This window comes from Myotis daubentonii, chromosome 16 (genome assembly GCF_963259705.1).
Source record: "Myotis daubentonii chromosome 16, mMyoDau2.1, whole genome shotgun sequence".
NCBI lineage: Eukaryota > Metazoa > Chordata > Mammalia > Chiroptera > Vespertilionidae > Myotis > Myotis daubentonii.
This window is the reverse complement of record NC_081855.1, coordinates 15,096,111-15,115,118: the sequence shown is the minus strand read 5'-3', so window position 1 is coordinate 15,115,118 and position 19,008 is coordinate 15,096,111. Positions and strand designations below refer to the sequence as shown.

Genomic DNA, 19,008 nt, shown 5'->3' with positions numbered 1-19,008 from the left:
GAGGATAAAGATGAGGGCAGAAGAGATTAACATTTAGGAGAGTTTATACTGTATCCTAAAGTAACCATAGCTACAGTGAGTTTGCTATTGTCATCCCCAGTCATAATAGGTTTTTTAAAAAGTGTGTGTGTGTGTGTGTGTGTGTGTGTGTGTGAGAGAGAGAGAGAGAGAGAGAGAGAGAGAGAGAGAGAGAGAGAGAGAGACTTACATCAGTGGCCATCAGCTCTTCTTGGTCATCAATGCTGGGGACTGTGATCTCCCCTTGACTGACAAAGGCATAGTCATATGGGTTCGTGGTGATCAGGAGCATTTCTGGGCACATAGAATACAGGAGATACATTTCACATTAGAAGTTGTTAATAAAAAATATTAAATTTCATCTATGAATTTAAGATCTTTCTTACCAATCAGATCTGGCTTCTTATTGGAAGTAATCTGATAAAAAATATGGTAACTTCTTTCTGCCTTTAGCTGGAAAGTAACTCTGGACTTTTCTAGAAGATCTGGAAAGAAATGAAAATAGACATTGAATTAGAAGAAAATATAAATGCTGCTGTGATAGTAAATTAATTTCAGTGTCTTTGTACAATTGGAGACATTATACTGGCTCCCTTGAAATTTCTATTTGGTGATCAATCCTTTTGGTGATACGTATATGAATTTCAAATACATATGGCAGCTGCCAAAGGTTCTTACCATTTAAGAGCAGAGACTGAAGCATAGCTGCTCTAGCAAAAATAAACTTTCCCTCTGGGGATCTGTGGCCTCTGTATTATAATTGATCCTTAGCATTCCTTCCATAGATCACCTCAGACTCTGTGGTCAGGGGCTTCCGTGGAAACACCAAAGCTCAAATCAAGAGCAAATCACAGACATATATTGTAAACCTATAGGTCACTTTTAGGAACCCATAAATAGCCCTAATGTTTGTCCTGGAAAAAAATTTCATAGTTGCTTCTGAGGCAGCAATTCCAGAATGTGCTATAGAACCATCAGTCTGAGATTGAGGTAAATGGAGCACACAGTGGACCATGGATAAGCCTGGCATTGGCTCAAGGGCAACACTGGCAGCAGTCTTAGTGCGTACCAACTATTGCAAAATATCCCTGTTAATGAAATCACTCGTCTCTCTCTTTTGATTTTCAATGGTCCTGTTACTCACATGTTTCAATATCAGCAGAAGCCAGCTTCCCTGTAGTACCAAAGTGGATTCTAATGAATTTACCCTTGAAAAGAGAAAGATGATTTAGTATTAAAAAGTTGAAGCACAGTGATGCAGTTGAAATGATAATTCAGATGGCTACTTTGGCACCTAAAGGCAGAGAAGACCCCTCTGTGACCAAGACACTTACAAAGCGAGAAGAGTTGTCATTCCTCACGGTCTTGGCATTACCAAAGGCCTCCAGCAGGGGGTTGGCACTGATGATTTGATCTTCCAGTGTCCCCTGCAAAAGCAAGAGCAGTGCTCACATCTGAGGCTCCCCACTTCCTGAGCGCCCCGACAGTCTTGATTCTGACTCTGGTATTGGACTCACCTTCATTTTGCCAGAAGTAGCTTCTTCCTTCTTCTTCTCCCCAGTAACTGCAATTGTTGCAAAGTACTGGATGACACGCTTGGTGTTCACAGTCTTCCCTGCACCAGATTCTCCGCTGTCAAATAGAAACCAGAGAAGAGATCAGAACTACAGCTCACATTGTTAACATCTAAGATAATCACCACAAACCAGAGAGGATTAAAAATACCACATACGTGATCAGGATGGACTGGTTCTCGCGATCTGTGAAAGAGAAATCAAGCCCAGTCAATACGAATATTTTTTAATCAGTTCAGATCAAATACAGCTTGTCATTTTTCACATTTTGAAGATGTTGCCTATAATATTTGTGGTGTTTTTTTTTAGCCTCTAATATAGTACTTGCCACTTGGAGAAAAATTTGTGAAAAAGAGAGGCAGATAATCATCTATTTCTTTTCGTGTTTTATTAATTTTTATAACTTATATTATGGGAAGTTTCAAACATATACAAAAGTAGAGACAGTAAAGCACCCCCATATACCCATTATATAGCTTCAACAATTATTATCATTTGGTCATTTTATTTAAAATGTTTTTATTGATTAAAAAGACAGGAAGGGGAGAGGAAGCAATAGAAATATTAATGATGAGAAAGAATCATTGATGAGCTGCCTCCTGCATGACCCCTACTGGGGATAGAACTGACCTCTTGGTTCATGGGTTGATGCTCAACCACTGAGCCACACTGGCCACACATTTGGTCAATTTTATGTAATACATACCCCTTCCCCCCCGGTCATATCTCATTAGATTGTTTTAGAGAAAACCCCAGGGATCATATAATTTCATATGTAAATACTTCAGTAAGAATCATAGAATTTTGAAGTTTAACAGATAAAGAAGCTGAGACCCAGAATGGAATAAGTGACTATTTAAATAAATACATAGCTTGTTAAGGACAAAGATATTCAGGCCTTTTAACTTCTAGTTTATATATTTTTCTGCTACCTGTCCCCCTCTCAGTTCTTGATATCATTACTTTGCTGGTAATATTAAATAAGGAAGGGTTCTGGAATTGTGTTTGTGTTCATTTACCTTTTTTGGAAGGCATTATTTTAGAGATTTACTTTTATTACAAATAAGCACAATCTCAGATCAGTACAGCTAGTTTAAGAGCTGATATTAGTAGAAATTATTCCAAAATTATTCTCAGGTCACTAATAACTAGTTATCTCACATAAAAGGGGGGAAAATCCCACTCTCCCCCCAATCTAGGAAAATATATCCTGTGTATGCTTTCATATGAGTTTATGCATTCACAAATTTTGTTTGGCTAGTTATCCACCACTTATCCAATGGATTCATTCAGTTTCTTGGAGAGAAGGATATAGACCAGGGGTGGGCAAACCCTGGCACATGTGCCAAACATGGCACGCCAGTAACTTTTGCTGGCACATGAAAACCCCCTCTTATAATCTTCCATTTACAATTTTTTTCTTAATATCGACTTTTTTATTTTTCAGATAAATTCAGTGTAGGTGCATCTTAGATAAATAAATAATTTTACATAACAAGTTATCTTAAAGACCGTAGACATGGATTAACGAGAGAGGGGAAGAGCAATTTCTATGCCTCTGCCTTAACTCTCCCTGCCTTCCTAGATCCAACCAGTGTTTTGGTTTCATCCACATATGCTTGTGAACCTTTGTTCTCAGTGATGAATTTTGTTAAGTCTCATAATAGGAGTAGCCTGACAGATGAAAGTAGTAGCTCGTGCATATCTCTGAAGGTCATGAAATATAAACCTGATGTAAAATCTCAGTCATCAGTGATGCAGCAGCAAAAGTCCCACTGATAATATCAAACGGAGTCATAAAGTTTTCTGTTGGACTATCAGTGTACATGTATATATTAAAAAATAAATGTATTTTTCATCATCATATACTGTTTTTGTCACTCGAATGAATTTTATTATTTCTTCAAGGTTCTTCACATATGTACACCTTAAGAGATATCAAGTAGGCGTAACATATTCTCAAAAAATTAGGGTTGGCACACAGAAGAATTTTGAGTCAGAGATTTTGCTGGTTTTGGCATGCACTCACAAAAAGGTTGCCCACCCCTGATATAGACTAATGATAGTATCTGGGACATATGGGCATATCAAGTTTATGGCAGATGTTGCTACTATAAAAATCCTCGGGATTTAAGAGAATTCCTCTGCTGAAGGATTCCAAAATGCTTTATAAAACCATTATCATTTACTTTTATTCTTTTTATTTCATATTCATTTTTAAATATTAAAAACAAAAATTGTCACTAGTTATATGATTGATAAGTTGATTTATACCAATCTCATGATATGTTAAAACTCTAATTTTATACCGATAAATCATAGATTTTAGAGAATTCTCAAATCTAAAAATCTATTCAGAGAAATGGATACAAATATGGATATTGTTTAGATGTAGATACAGATTTTAGAGAACTTTAAAGTTCAGTCCAGGGAAGTATATACAGATCTTGGAACATTTTCAGATTGATTTTTCTTTTCAGTAGAAGAAAAATAATGAAAGATCATTATTACACCCAGTGGGAGCCTAGATCAGAAAACAATGTTCTAGTCTCTTGGCAATGCTAAAATAACATCACCAGGTCCAATGCCACAGTTTTGCATGATTTTATATGTAAATCATGTTTGGAAACCACAAGTAATCTTGAATTTGGAGCAGTTCCAAAGCTTGGGGGGACCTTGGTAGCAGGGGTGGCAGTGGTAGTGAAGCTGCTGAGTATTAGAAGTCTGAAATAAGCCAGCATGTGCATGAATTCTGAAAGGCAGTTCGCTTCTGTGAACAACCACAGAACAGTTTACTGGCATGAAATCCTTATAGAACTGCTGGCCAGTTAGTAAGGGAAGATTCCCATTTAATTCCTTTCTCTTCTCTCTTCTCCTTAAAAGGACAATTTAAAAACAAGTGCAACCAAACAAACACAACAGAATAGAACAAAACCCTCACAGTTACTCAAATCCCATGGACCAACAGGAAATGCAGGAATTTAGAACATTTCCAAAGGCAATAAATTTGCTGTGTGAAGATAAAAGATTTTAATGCTGTATTTGGGCCTATAATGCATATCAAAGGTTTTTGTTTATACTTCGATAAGACAGGAATAACCAATTTTGAAATCATTTTTAAAAAATATTTTCAAAGAAAGAGCGGTTTTAATTGTTTTATTCTAATAGGAAAATGCATCAAGATTTTTGGGAAGATAGTGATAGCTCTATTTTTCACCTTTTTTTACCCGTAAGGCTGGCAATATTAGCTGTGCAGTTTAAAGATAAAGATAAGAATTCACAAAGCGTTCCAGCTATGGCTGCTATTTTCCTTGATCGCTCTGGATGTGGATATTTGAAAAGAATCTATTGGAACATTTTTTCTATCCAAATCAGAAAGTAAAAAAATATGGGAAAGCAAACATGTTTACAGAGTCCTGTTAATTGTTTCAGCTAGGCTTCCAGTGTCTGGCTGGCTGAGCTTGGGCAGATCAGTGAGCCCAGTGAGCTTCCTTCCCTTCATTCACCTGTAAAGTGGAGATGGCTGGCTGCTGAACATGATGTCATTATGGCTCTGAACGTTCTTTGAAAACAGTGATGCCCCTTGTGGCTGCAGTGTACTATTATAATCAAGGCCCAGAAAAATCTGTTCGTTTGTTTGTTTAAAATTCTGTTGCCACATTTCTGTAAACAGATTAATCACCCACTCACCAGTCAGCATGAACTGATAGGCGTTGTCAGAGATGGAGAAGATGTGGGGCGGGGCCTCCTGGCGCTTTTTGCCTCGGTAGGCAGCCACCACCTCGGGGTTATACACCGGCAGCCACTTGTAAGGGTTGACGGTGACACAGAAGAGGCCTGAGTAGGTCTGAGGAAAGCAGAATTTTTTAAAAATTCTATGCAGCATGTGGGTCATGTTTTTTCTCGCAGAGATAAACAATAAACAGATGAGGATGGGCGCTCACATAGATCATCCAGGCTGCATAGCGCTCTTTGAGGTTGTACAGCACTCCGGGCTCATGCAGGTGGGTCATCATGGCCATGTCCTCGATCTTGTCGTATTTCGGAGGGTTCATGGGGAAGACCTGGTCTTCCCTGACAGTTAGAGTCTGGCAAGTAAAGTAAGAGACCAGTTTGTATTAATGATTGGAGGTAGGGATTGCGTTTATCTGTTTTGGTTATAACCTACACTTGCAGACACTGCAAGTCTGAAATGAAAAGATACTCGTTTCAGAGTTTGATGCTAAGAAGATTTGTTCCCTATGATGAACTTTTAAAAAAAGATTTTTTCCTTCCACATTCCCCCTCCCAGGTTACCAGGTTATGTCCTTTCACTCTTATTCTAACAGGCTGCATTTTTTTTTTTATTTTTCCTTGCCATTCATTACAAGTAATTTCTATGGGGGGGGGCAGTAATGGAAATATTAATACATTATTTAACTTAGTAAACAATACTTCGTTTGATAGGAGAAGTTAGTTTTTATTCTTCCAAATGTGGGGATTGGGGAATTGAAGGGAAATGCTAGAGGTCCATACTAGTGGGTTCAAGTTGTGTGGGGAGTTGGGAAGGCAGGAAATGAGGTTACTGCTGAGAATTTATTTTGCTTTCAAATATGATGTTCTCAAATGAACTACAAGGATGCTTGTATTGGCCACAGGCTTAGAGATTCCTACCCAGTAAGGCTTCAACTCGAACGGAGGAGATAGAGAAATAAAACAGAAGTTTTTCTCCAGGTTTTTACTTACTGCTCCACTTTCCGTCTTTACAGTTACTTTTCCTCCATCCTTGCTTTGTATGACGCTCTTCACGTAGGCTTCCTTGGGCTCCACGACAAAGACTGATGTTTTAGCGTCAAAGGGCTTGTTTTGGGCCGCAATCCGCTCCTTTTCTGATTTTCGAAGGTAGGGAGCGGCTTCACCAAAAACAGCCATCTCAGCGTCCGAACTCATGGCTGCGATTTATTTAGCAGGGGATTCCGCCCTGGGAAGAAATGGGACAGCAGGAAAGTAGGAACAGACGGCATAAAATGTGAGTTAGGATTTGAAATGAAAGAAATGCTGAGCCTCTATTGCCTAGGCTGTAACTATTCTTTCAAACTGTGGTTATCAGTGTTCTAACACAGAAACTCTAACACAGGACTGGTGTGGAATGAGATTGTCATTTGAGTCTTCATTTTTAAGACTTTGAAAATTGCCTTCCCAGAGTGTATGTAACTTGATCCTTGGGGATTGGGTACCTACAATTGAGTGAGAACGGAAACCTTGCATCATTTTAATCTCTAAACTGGAACAATATCTATAGCTAAAACTTTTGGTGGATTGTTTTAAAACAACTGTCACTTTTTAACCCTTTCTTTTTCCCCTGCATGCTTTCATCTGCCATATGCTAGGGAAATCATAGAATTCGGAAGGAAAGTTTGTCTTGTGAAATGAAGATTAATGTGTTCAAAACTGTCAAAAACATCCTTCCCTTTATAGTTGGCCGTTTTTTAAAAACTCATAAGCCAAATAATTATTTTTAACACCTACTTTAGGTTAATATTTGGGGTTATATCTCTCAGTGGGTTGTTAAAAGAACCTCATAATAAATTCTCAGTACTCTGGGTTTGTGGTCATTTGGTTTGTTACCAAGAGACTTAGCATTGCCTTAACTCCAAAGTCTCTTTGACACTCTTTTGGCATGAGAGATTTCAATTGTTAGAAATGAGAGCTTCAGCATGAAGAAGGCCCCTTCTTTCCATATAAATTCCACAGCTTCTTTTTTTTTCCATCCAGAAAAAGAAAAGAGACAAAAATTAAGAGTTCACCCCGTGCATGTAACCCATTGTCCTGTGATTGAGAGACAGGCCCGGCAACATTGGTATGTTAGATTGATCGAATCTTCCTTTACTTTCAGGTGTACATTACCTGAGGAAGGGCCTGGAGCTCTTCCAATTTAGGTACTGTATTTAGCACTCTGTGGGTGTGATACTTGTGACTTTTTAATGACCATTAATAAATCTTTCTAAAAACCAATAGCAGTGAATTATTAGAAAGTAGCTGAAATATTGTGGTTTTAACAAGATGTTTGTTAAATTGTTAGGTAAAATTTTTCTGGGTGCCTAAAAAATCTTGGTAAAATGTTTAATTGTTCAACACTTTGCAGTACAAGGAGATTGGCATGGAACAGACCATTGCCCCTGGACAGATATAAGTGCAGCTGAGAATTCACTGTCACAATTCATTCTGGCCTAAATGTCCTTTAATCCTGGAACTCAAATGAAGGTAGTCTCTGAGAATAAGATGTTCTGAAAATATGACTTGCTAGCATTTATATGCAGCCACTCACTTGGAAGCACCATCTAACATAATTGCAAAAACGTAGAAATGGTGTTTAATTAAGAGCCATTCTCATCTTCATTAGAATAACTTCCCTATGTCATCAATAAATGAATAAAGCTGAGTCTTACCTCTGGAGTTCCAGATGAAAATGAAGGTTCAGAAGTGTCTAACACTGTAAAACAACAATTTTTTTAAAAAATTTTCTAAGCTATGAAATGCTAGTAAAGTAGTTCCAGAATTAAAATTTCCCTGGTCTAAAGCTTAGCTCTATGAAAATAAAAGTCAAAGTTGGGAGGAAGAGTTTCATGCTCAGAGATGGATCATGTGGCAGGCTCTTTGTACCCGCTGGGATCCTTCAAGCCCCAAGACCCCCATCACTTACCTCTGGGTCTTGGAGATAAAGCAGCAGGATCTGTTGTGCTTATATAGGAACTAATGTGCTGATGCTGCAGCTATCTTCTCTTTGTTAGGGCAAGACATTTGGCAGCATGAACCCTCAGCATAATTTGTACTGACATTTGGCATGTTTGGATATAATTAGAAGTATTCATATCGTTTTGAGTATGCGAACCAATCTCCTATAAATAATTTTACAGGGGCCTCTCTGCCGGCAAAGAAGACTTTCTAGTATGCTGGGAAGGTAATCTTCGACAGTGCCTGGTGGGGCCTCAAAGTAAGTTCCTAAGAGCTATATTCGTTTTGGCAAATTCTTCCATGCATGCCTGCGGTAACTCAATGATCAGAGACTCAGCGGCAATTGCTGTCTGGGCCCCAACCACTTTTCCTTATTTGCTACCACAGGAACCCCCCCAACTCATTCCCTTGGGTCACTGCCCAGGCTCATCCTTGGAGTCTCAACTTGGGCAGCAGAGCCAGTGTGAGAGGAAATTCTACACTGAGTTTTCACCATTGGGTCAGTGCCTACCTGCTCAACATGGAAAAAAATTATTATTTCATTAGAAAATAATATTTATTCAGTGTAGAAAAAAATAAGCAAGGAGAAAAATGTCTATAATGCCAATATGCAATAATAAAATAATACATAGACATATAAATAGGGTCATACAGTACACATATATATAGAATATATAGGTCTTATCTGCTTTTAAAATTAATATAACACTAATGTATTTTATGCCCTATTCTTTAAACAAATTTTAACATTTTTAAAAATTAAAATCTTTTTTATTGACTTTATTGGTGTTACCTTGGTCAATAAAACTATATAGGTTTCCAGTGTTCAGTTCGGCAATACATAATTTGCATATTGCATTGTGTACTCACAATCCAAAATCTAGTCTTCTTCTGTCACCATTTATCCACCATTTACACTCTTCGACCTGCCTGCAACCCCCTTCCCTCTGGTAATCTCCATACTGTTGTTTTTGTCCATGGATTGTTGTGTTTTTTTTGTGTGTGTGTGTGTTTTTGCTTACTCCCTTCACCTATTTCATCCAGCCCCCCAGCCCCACAAACCTCTTGACAACTGTCAGACTATTCTCTGTATCTTATGAGTCTGTTTCTATTTTGTTTGTATATTGTGTTCATTAGATTCCACATATAAGTGAAATCATATGGTACTATTTTTTTCTCTGACTGGCTTATTTCACTTGGCATAATACCCTTTAGATACATCCAGGCTGTGGCGAAAGGTAAGATTTCCTTCACTTTTGCTGTTCGTTTGTTTTTTACAGCTGGGTAATATTCCAATGTGTAAGTGTACCATAGCTTTTTATCCACTCATCTACTGATGGGCACTTGGGCTGCTTCCAAATTTTGGCTATTCTAAATAACACTGCAGTGCACATAGGGGTACATATATTCTTTCAAGTTAGTGTTTTGGGTTTCTTTGGATATAGTCCCAGAAGTGGAATCGCTGGGCCATAACGTGGTTCAATTTTTAATTTTTTTAGGAAATGCCATACTGTTTTCCACAGTGGCTGCACCAATCTGCATTTCCACCAATAGCGCACAAGGATTTTCTTTCCTCTACAGCCTCACCAACACTTATCATTTGTGGATTCATTATTATTATTTTTAATCCTCATCCAAGGATGTGTTTTTTATTGATTTTAGAGAGAGAGGAAAGGTGGCAGGGAGAGAGAGAGAGAAATCGATGTGAGAGCGAAACATTGTCAGGGATCAAACCCGCAACCTGGGTATGTGCACTGAGCAGGAATCAAAACCGCAACCTTTAGGAGTATGGGATGATGCTCCAAACCACTGACCCACGCCAGCCGGGGCCATTTATGGATTTCTTGATGATAACCTTTCTAACAGGTGTGAGGTGATCTCTCATTGTGGTTTTAATCTGCATTTCTCTGGTCATTAGTAACATTGAGCATCTTTTCATGTGTCTATTGGCCATCTGTATGTCCTCTTTAGAGAAGTGTATATTCGAGTTCTTTGCCCATTTTTTAATTGGATTGTTTGTTTTGAGTTGTTTGAGCTTTTATAAAGTTTGGATATTAACCCCTGATCAGCTGTATCATTGGTAAATATGTTCTCCCATTCAGTGGTTTGTCTTTTCATTTTGTTGATGGTTTCCTTTGCTGTGCAAAAAGTTGTTAATTTGATGTAGTCCCATTTGTTCACTTTTTCTTTTGTTTTCCTTGCCCAAAGAGATATATCAGAGAAAATAATTGCTATAATAAATATAGCAATATCCTCCCTTTCTCTTTGAAATCAAAAACAAACAAACACATATGTCTTTATTGATATTTAAAGAGAGAGGAAGGAAGAGGGATAGAGAGAAACATAGATCGGCTGCCTCCCTGCATGCCCCCTACTGGGTATTGAGCCCACAACCAGGGCATGTGCCCTGGCTGGTGCGGGTCAGTTGATTGGAGCATCATTCCATACACCTAAAGTTTGCGGGTTTGATTCCCGGTCAGGGCATATACCCAGGTTGCAGGTTCGATTCTTGATTGGGGCACATGCTGGAGGCAACCAATAGATGTTTCTCTCTCACATTGATTTCTCTCTCCCCTCCCCTTCTTCCCCCATCCCCGCCCCGTCCTCTCTCTCTAAAATCAATAAAAAAAATATCCTTGAGTGAGGATTAAAAAATAATGATAATAGCCCTAGCTGGTTTGGCTCAGTGGATAGAGTGTCAGACTGTGGACTGAAGGGCACTGGATTCTGTTCCATTCAAGGGCACATGCCTGGGTTGTGGGCTTGATCTCCAGTGTGGGGCATGCAGGAGGCAGCCAATCAGTGATTCTCTCTCATCATTGATGTCTCTATCTCTCTCTCCCTTTCTATTTGAAATCAATAAAAATACGTTAAAATGATAACAATAATAATAATAATGAATCTACAAATGATAAGTGTTGGTGAGGATGTGGAGAAAAGGAAACCCTTGTGCACTGTTGGTGGGGATGCAGATTGGTGCAGACACTGTGGAAAACAGTATGGCATTTCCTAAAAAATAAAATAAAAAATTGAACCACCTTATGGCCCAGCGATTCCTGGTTCATGGGTTGATGCTCAACCACTGAGCTGCACCAGACAATCTGTTCTATAATTTCAAACTAATGTTTTTAAAGAAAATACTGTTATTTGTAATCTAGATCAGTCTGTGTATGTTTGAGAGAGAGAGGAAGAGAATGTAATCTGTTTTTGGATTCCATATTTTGTATCATTTTGGGGGGCCAATAGCACATATTTTGAGATCTGATCGGGCAGGGCAGATTTCCCCCAAATATTCATTTATTTCAAAGTTGTCTTGACAATTCTTACACTCTACTGTATGAAATTTGGCATCAGATTATGTGGAAAATCCTGTTGGGATTTTGATTTTGATTAAATTGAATTAATTAAATGGAGTTGATACTTTTATAATAGTGAGTCTTTCAATCCACAAGTATGATATATTTTTTCTGTTTATTCCAAGTCTTTTTAAAAGATATTCTTACAACATTTTTTTAGTTTTTAAAATTTATTAAATTTATGGGTGTAACATTGGTTAATAACATTTTGTAAATTTACAACTGATAACAAGATATCTGTATATTCTATTGTGTGCGCACCACTTGAAGTGAAGTCTCCTTCCGTCACCTCATATGGTGTTTCACATAGTTCACCCTCTTCATCCTCCCTGCACCTTCCTTTTCTGCTAACCACTATTCTGGTGTCTGCATCTATGAGGTTTTTTGTTTGTTTGCTGTTTTGATCCCACATATAAGTGAAATCATATTGCTCTTGTCCTTTTTGGTCTGACTTATTTCACTTAGCATTTCTTAAGATCCTAGTGTGGTTTTTTTCATGAATGTCTTCTATATTTCTAATTAGGTTTATTACTAAGAATTTTTAGGGTTTTTTTGTGTGGCTGTGGTTAACGGGATTATTTTCCTATATACTTCCTACTTGTTGTTACTGGCATGTGGCAGATGAGTTCATGTACTCAGAACCTCCCTTTTGTTTGTGGCAGCAGTATGCCAACTAAACTTCATTTCCCAGACTTCTTTGCATCAAATACCCATGAGACACTTTTTTGGCTAATGAAATGCAAGCAGGTAGGGCTTGCAGAGAAGCTCTTTTATAAAAGAGAGCAGACTCCTCTGGTACTGCCTTTCCCTTTTCCTTCATCCTTTTTTCCTGTGTAGAAAATAGATGTCATGGTTGGAGCTATAGCCTTGAAACAAAGATCAAGAGAATATCAGACCTTAGCTTTGATATTCATGAGAAGAATTTTGTTTCGTGAAGAGAAATAAACCACTAATATTTATAAGGCACTGTGTACTCATATTTTTGGTTACATACAAACACAGTCCCTAACAGATTAGTGGTGTTTCTGAAGTTTATTGATTTTTCTATTATCTTTCATCTGGCCCCCTTGATGAATTTTCTTATCACTTCTAATAATTTATTTGATTCTCTTGGGGTTTTGATGTATTATGCACAAATAATCACAAATCTATATCTTCTTTTTCTATAATTTAGACATTACTTTTCATTCTCTTATTGCATTGTCTAAGACATTTAGGACAACGTTGAATAGTATTAATATATTATTGACACCGGGATACTTCTATATGTATTCTATACAAGATAAGTGATTCTTATCTTGTTCCTGACATTAATTGGACTGCATCTAATATTTTATCAAGTATGATATTTGCTATATACTTTATACCTAGTTTTCCAAAATTTTTAAAATCCTTACCTGAGGATATGTTTATTGATGTGAGAAAGCAACATTCGATGGGTTGCCTCCCATATGCACCCTGACCGAGGATAGAACCCCAACCTAGGTATATGCCCTGACTGGATATCAAACCCACAACACAATGTTTTTGGTGTATAGTATGATGCTCCAACCTACTGAGCTACCTTGGCTGGACTAGTTTGCTAATAATTTTGATCATAAAAAGGAATTAAACTGTTCCATTCCTAGAATATGCCCAATAAAATTGAAAACATGCTTATATAAAAATTTGTACACAGATGTTTATAGAAGCATTTTGCATAATAACCAAAAAGTAGAAACAACCCAAATGTCTGTCAACTGACAAATGGATAAAGAAAATGTGATATATTCATACAATGAAATATTATTCAGGCACAAAAAGGAATGAAGTACTAATGCATGCTGCAGCATGGATTAGCCTTTAAAACACTATGCTAGCTCAGCTGGTATGGCTCAGTAGTTGAGTGTTGACCCATGAACCAAGAGGTAACTGGTTTGATTCCCAGTCAGGGCACATGCCTGGGTTGTGGGCTCAGTCCCCAGTAGGGGGTGTGCAAGAGGCAGCTGATTGATGTTTCTCCCTCATCAATGTTTTTCTCTCTTTATCCCTCTCCCTTCCTTATCAATGTAAAAACATTTTAAAAATAAAATAAAAAATAAAACACTATGCTAAGTGAAAGAAGCCAGATTAATGTGGCCATATTTGATTATTTCATTTATATAAAGTGTTAAGAATGGGAAAATTTATCGAGACAAAGTAGACTAGTGATAGTCAGAGGATGGACAAGGGGAGAATGGATAGTGACTGCTAATGAGTTTCTTTTTGAGGTGATGTAATGTTCTGGAATCAGATAGTGGTTATGATTCCACAACTTTGAATCTACTAAAATCACTGAATTGTACATTTAAATAATGAATTTTATGGTATATGAATTATATAATGTGAATTTTGTGGTAGGTTTTCTCAATTTTACTGTTCTGGAGTTCATGAAATAAAACCTATTGATATAATATTGTTTAATTCCCTATTGCTTTAAGTTTACAATTTTTATGTGGAACATCTGCGTCTGAATTCATATGTGACTAGGCCATAGTTTTCTTTCCTTCTGCTATCTTTTTCTGGTTTTGATACCAGGATCATACTCGTCTTGTAAAACAAGTCACTTCCCATTTTTTTCTATTTTCTGCAGCAGTGCTTTTAGGATGTGAATAATCTGTTCCATGACAGTCTGCTAGAGTTCCTCCATGAACTTGTTGGGCTCTGGCCTCTTTGGAGGATAAACATTTTACTATTATTTACTTTTTTCATAACCATTGATTAGTCTGTTCTGTGTGTGTGTGTCCCATTTGTAAATTTTGTATTTTCCTAGAAAACTACCTATTCCATGTACGATTTTAGATTTTTGAAATTTTTATGCGTACCTTTTATAATTAAAAACTCCTGTGTAGTTATCTCTTCCTCTTTATTCTTTATATTTTTTAATTTTATTGTATTCTGCTTTTAATTTTATTCATTCCTTTCTCTTATTTATTTAGTTTTTTTCATATGCAGATGATGTTTTATTGAGTTGTACTTGAAACCTATATGGTTTTATTAAACAGTGTCACCCCAATAAATTCAATAAAAATGAAAACAATATAGATTCTTCTTTTAATGTAGTATATACATTTACATGCTTCAGATTTCTAGAAGCACAGAGCATACAGTGAAACCTTTCTCACATTTCTTTCCCCCAACTATTTAGTTTTTCTATAGTTAATAACAGTTACCAGAGTATTGTATGCCTTTAAGAGGTATTCTAAATGTTCATTTCCCAACATGGCTCAAATTATTGTGATTGTTTTAGATCATTGTTTTTTTACTATGTTTTATTTTTTTCATTACTGCCCACAAAGGAGAAAAAAATTCCTTAAATTCATTAGTTAAGTTTAATTTCTCCCTAAGAAATGAAATACTAAGAAATAAGGTTTTAATTAAATAAATTTTAATTTAATTTAATTTCTCCCTAACAAGAAGAACAATAAGGTATTTTTAAAGGTGGAGTTGAGTTTGGAAGGGAATAAAAAACTATGACAATATCTAAGATATTTTTTGCACCCCTCAGACCTAATTTTCACTTACCAAAGAGTGATGTCACCTTCACTGAAAATGCATATGTTAGATGTTTGAAAAGCATTTATATTTCACATTATTGACTACAAAATTTCATATTTATCTTTATGATTGAGCTTGTTATTTATGTTATCCATCTATGTTTTTAGCTTTTCCTACCTGATCTCTTATTTTTCTAGTAGATATTGGTTAAAATCCTCTATCATGATAGTTCTTAGATCTTTCAGATTTTGTTTATAGAATTCAAAGATGGTTGCTAACTCCACAGAAATTTGTGATCATTATATCTCTCTGATAGATTATATCTTTAAAAAAATAAAATATGAATTATCTCTGCCACTTTTTGTATTATTTGGCCCAAAAATATTATTTTTGCTATATTTGCTTTTGTTTTGGGGTAGCATATATGTGGTTTATCTCTTCCCATACCTTTATTTTCACCCTTTTTAAGTAATTTTATCTTACATCAAACTTTTAAAATGCAAGTAGCTACTTTAAAAATCCATCATGAGCCCAGCCAGTGTTTCTCAGTGGTTGAGCATCATCCTATGAACCAGGAGGTCATGGATCGATTCCCAGTCAGGGGACAAGCCCGGGGTTGTGGGCTCAATCCCCAATGTGGGATGTGCAGGTGGCAGCTGATCAAAAATTCTCTCTCATCATTGATGTTCCTCTCTCTTCCTCTTCCTTTCTCTATGAAATCATATAAATCAAATATATATATATATCTCCATATATATAAATCAAATATATATCCATATATATAAATCAAATATATATATATATCTCCTATCTAATAAATGAGAAACATGGTAATTAGCCATATGTCCGCTACCCTTCCCATTGGCTAATCAGGGCGATATGCAAATTAACTGCCAGCCAAGATGGCGGCCGGCAGCCAGGCAGCTTGAAGCGAACATGAGGCTTGCTTGCTTCAATGACGGAGGACTCCAACGTTCCCCGCCTGCCGCTGCCGGCCTCTGAGCTGCAACTCTAAGCAACTATGTTACAAATATAGAAGCTAAACAAAACCCCAGAAACCTGCTTTAGTCTCCGGGCTTCAGCCAGCAGGATCGCAATATTGTTTCAAATACAGAAGGTAAACAAAGGCCAGAAACCTGCTTTCAGCAGCGGAGGCCTAAGAGCTGGAGTCAAGCCTCAGAGCTAAAGCTGGCCCAGAATTTAAAAAAAAGAAAAAAAGGAGTGGTTGGATGCTTCAGTCCTCCGCCAGCCTGAAAACAGCCCTCAGCCCCTCACCCAGACTGGCCAGACAACCCAGTGGGGACCCCCACCTTGAAGGGTGTATGACCAGCTGCAAAAAGCCATCAGCCCCTCACCCAGGCTGGCCAGGCACCCTAGTGGGGACCCCCACCCTGATCCGGGACACCCTTCAGGGCAAACCAGCCGGCCCCCACCCGTGCACCAGGCCTCTATCCTATATAGTAAAAGGGTAATATGCCTCCCAGCACCGGGATCAGCGGAGCCGCGAGGCCTCCCGGCACCGGGATCAATGTGACAGGAGGCAGCGCCCAAACTCCCTGATCGCCCTGCGGCTCTGTGTGTGACAAGGGGCGGGGCCACAACCTCCCTATCCACCCTGCTCTGTTTGTGACAGTGGAAGGTGCCCCAACCCCCTGATCAGCCCTGCTCTGTGCCTGATAGGGGGCAGCTCCCCAACCCCCTGATCACCCTGTGGCTCTGTGTGTGACAGGCTGCGGTGCCCCAACCCCCTGATCGCCCTGTGGCTCTGTGTGTGATGGTGCCGCGCCCCAACCCCCCCTCCCCCCCCACGGGCCCTGCTCTGTGTGTGACCGGGTAGAGCCATAACCTCCCCATTGGCCCTGCCCTGAGTGTGACAGTGGCGGCACCCCAACCCCCTGATCGGCTCTGCTCTGTGGATGATAGAGGGCGGCGCCCCATCCACCCCCCACGGGCCCTGCTCTGTGTGTGACGGGTTAGAGCCATAACCTCCCCATCGGCCCTGCCCTGAGTGTGACAGGGTGGGGCGCCCCAACCCCCTGATCCACCCTGCTCTGTGTGTGACAGTGGGCGGTGCCCCAACTCCCCAATCAGCCCTGCTCTGAGCACCTAGGGATTGGGCCTGCCCTCTGCGACCCGGGAGCAGGCCTAAGCCAGCAGGTCGTTATCTCCTGAGGGGTCCCAGACTGCGAGAGGGCACAGGCCGGGCTGAGGGACACCCCGCCCCTCCCCCCCCCCCCCCGAGTACACAAATTTTTGTGCACCGGGCCTCTAGTATATATATATCACCATTATGAGATCCTCTTTTGGTAGGTATGCTTGAGAAGCAGCAAACTAGCTGGAATTGTTTTTACGGTGTGCACCATGTTTTAAATATCAATGTGACTAGCCAGATGTTATTTTGTATGATTTTAGGCAAGTCACCTAACTTCTGTAAGCCTCAGTTCTTTTGTTAAAGGAAAATAATAATTTTTTGCCACCTCACAGAATAAATGTATTTAATGAGAAATATACGTAAAGCATTTAGCACAGTTATCTGGCAATGTAGAAAGTATTTTTTAAATATTGACTATTACCACTCTATTTAAAATCATGTAAGAAGTAGACCTTTGTCACTGTGAGTCATGGGATATCACTGGAGTCTTTTAAACAAGGAACTGATATCATAAGATCTGCGTTTTAGACACAACTGTGGTAGCAGCGTGGAAGATGAATTGGAGGAGTGAGACAGAGATAAAGAACCTACTTAAGCAGTTGTTGTACTATTTTAGGAAAGAGTTGAGGACCTGAACTATGCCAACAGCTCTTGGAAAAGAAAAGAGAGGCATGAAATCAAGAGGTATTTATGTTGTAGGCTTGACTGTGCTTGCTGCTGGTAAAATAGAAATAATTTTAGAAGTTCAAGAATCATTTAAATTTATTTACCCCAAGAAAGCAAAAAATAAACTGAATCTTTTGAGGTTGGGGGTAATTTTTCATGGGAAGGGAACAGACTTAAAAGTCAGCTTAGAAACACAAAAGACAGCTTAGAAACACAACCTGATTGGGAATTGTGACATTAGAATTTGTAGTAAAAGAACACAAGTTTAAGGGAATAATAAGCTTTTATCAGACGTTGAAATAACAAGCAACCCTATTTGACATTAAGCATATTTTAGAAATATGGTAATTAAAACAGTGTAAAATTAGAGTTGACGAAGACAAGTAAATCAAAATGGGTTCTTGCAGGGATGGCAGTTTAGTGTATTATAAAGGTTTCAAATTACTAGGAGGGAAAGGAAGGTTGAGACTTATAATTTCAAAAATATTAAATTAGGTTCTTGCCTGACACCATTTGTAAAAATAAGTTCTAGATGAATTAAAGTCTTAAGCATTAAGACAAAGCAAATTCTTAAATCAAGAAGGAAGGGAGATACATGTAAATAGAAAAAAATAGCCAAAAGACAATTGGTAGAAGTGACAATATAAATGGGCAATAAATTTGAAAACATAATTTCAGGAGGTCAAGATCAAATAACAACTAGTATATTTAACACATCAGGTTGACAAAAAAAAAATTGATATTAACAAACGGTGGTGTGGGAGAGTGGATGCTCTCATATGCTATAGATAAGGGTGTAAATTCCAGGTCAATGTATTGCATCTTTTGAAGTTTAAAATTTCAGTAATTTCCCTTCTTGCTGTCTTTCCTACAGAAGCACAGAACAAGAAGGTATGCCAAGGCTGTGCATTTAGCACGTCTCCTAATAGCAAAACTTTGGAAACAACTTAAATGTCCATTCAGTTACTTTATCTGTATTAAGTTGCCACCTGTTAAGTGGTGGTGATCTGAT

At 38.2% G+C, this 19,008-nt stretch overlaps 1 protein-coding gene across 1 annotated transcript in view; it reads right to left on the bottom strand.

Moving 5' to 3' along the window:
- The window catches only part of LOC132218017 (myosin-8), a 31,471-nt gene extending 23,209 nt beyond the window's left edge, over positions 1-8,262 (bottom strand). The window contains exons 1-10 of the mRNA XM_059668634.1: positions 8,021-8,262; positions 6,318-6,552; positions 5,537-5,680; positions 5,283-5,439; positions 1,751-1,778; positions 1,536-1,650; positions 1,353-1,445; positions 1,163-1,226; positions 405-503; positions 209-312 (exon numbers count right to left, since the gene is read on the bottom strand). Coding sequence (XP_059524617.1) covers positions 209-312; positions 405-503; positions 1,163-1,226; positions 1,353-1,445; positions 1,536-1,650; positions 1,751-1,778; positions 5,283-5,439; positions 5,537-5,680; positions 6,318-6,521 — 1,008 coding nt within the window. The 5' untranslated portion in view covers positions 6,522-6,552; positions 8,021-8,262. The remainder of the gene's footprint in view (positions 1-208; positions 313-404; positions 504-1,162; positions 1,227-1,352; positions 1,446-1,535; positions 1,651-1,750; positions 1,779-5,282; positions 5,440-5,536; positions 5,681-6,317; positions 6,553-8,020) is intronic.
- Positions 8,263-19,008: the final 10,746 nt, after the last annotated feature.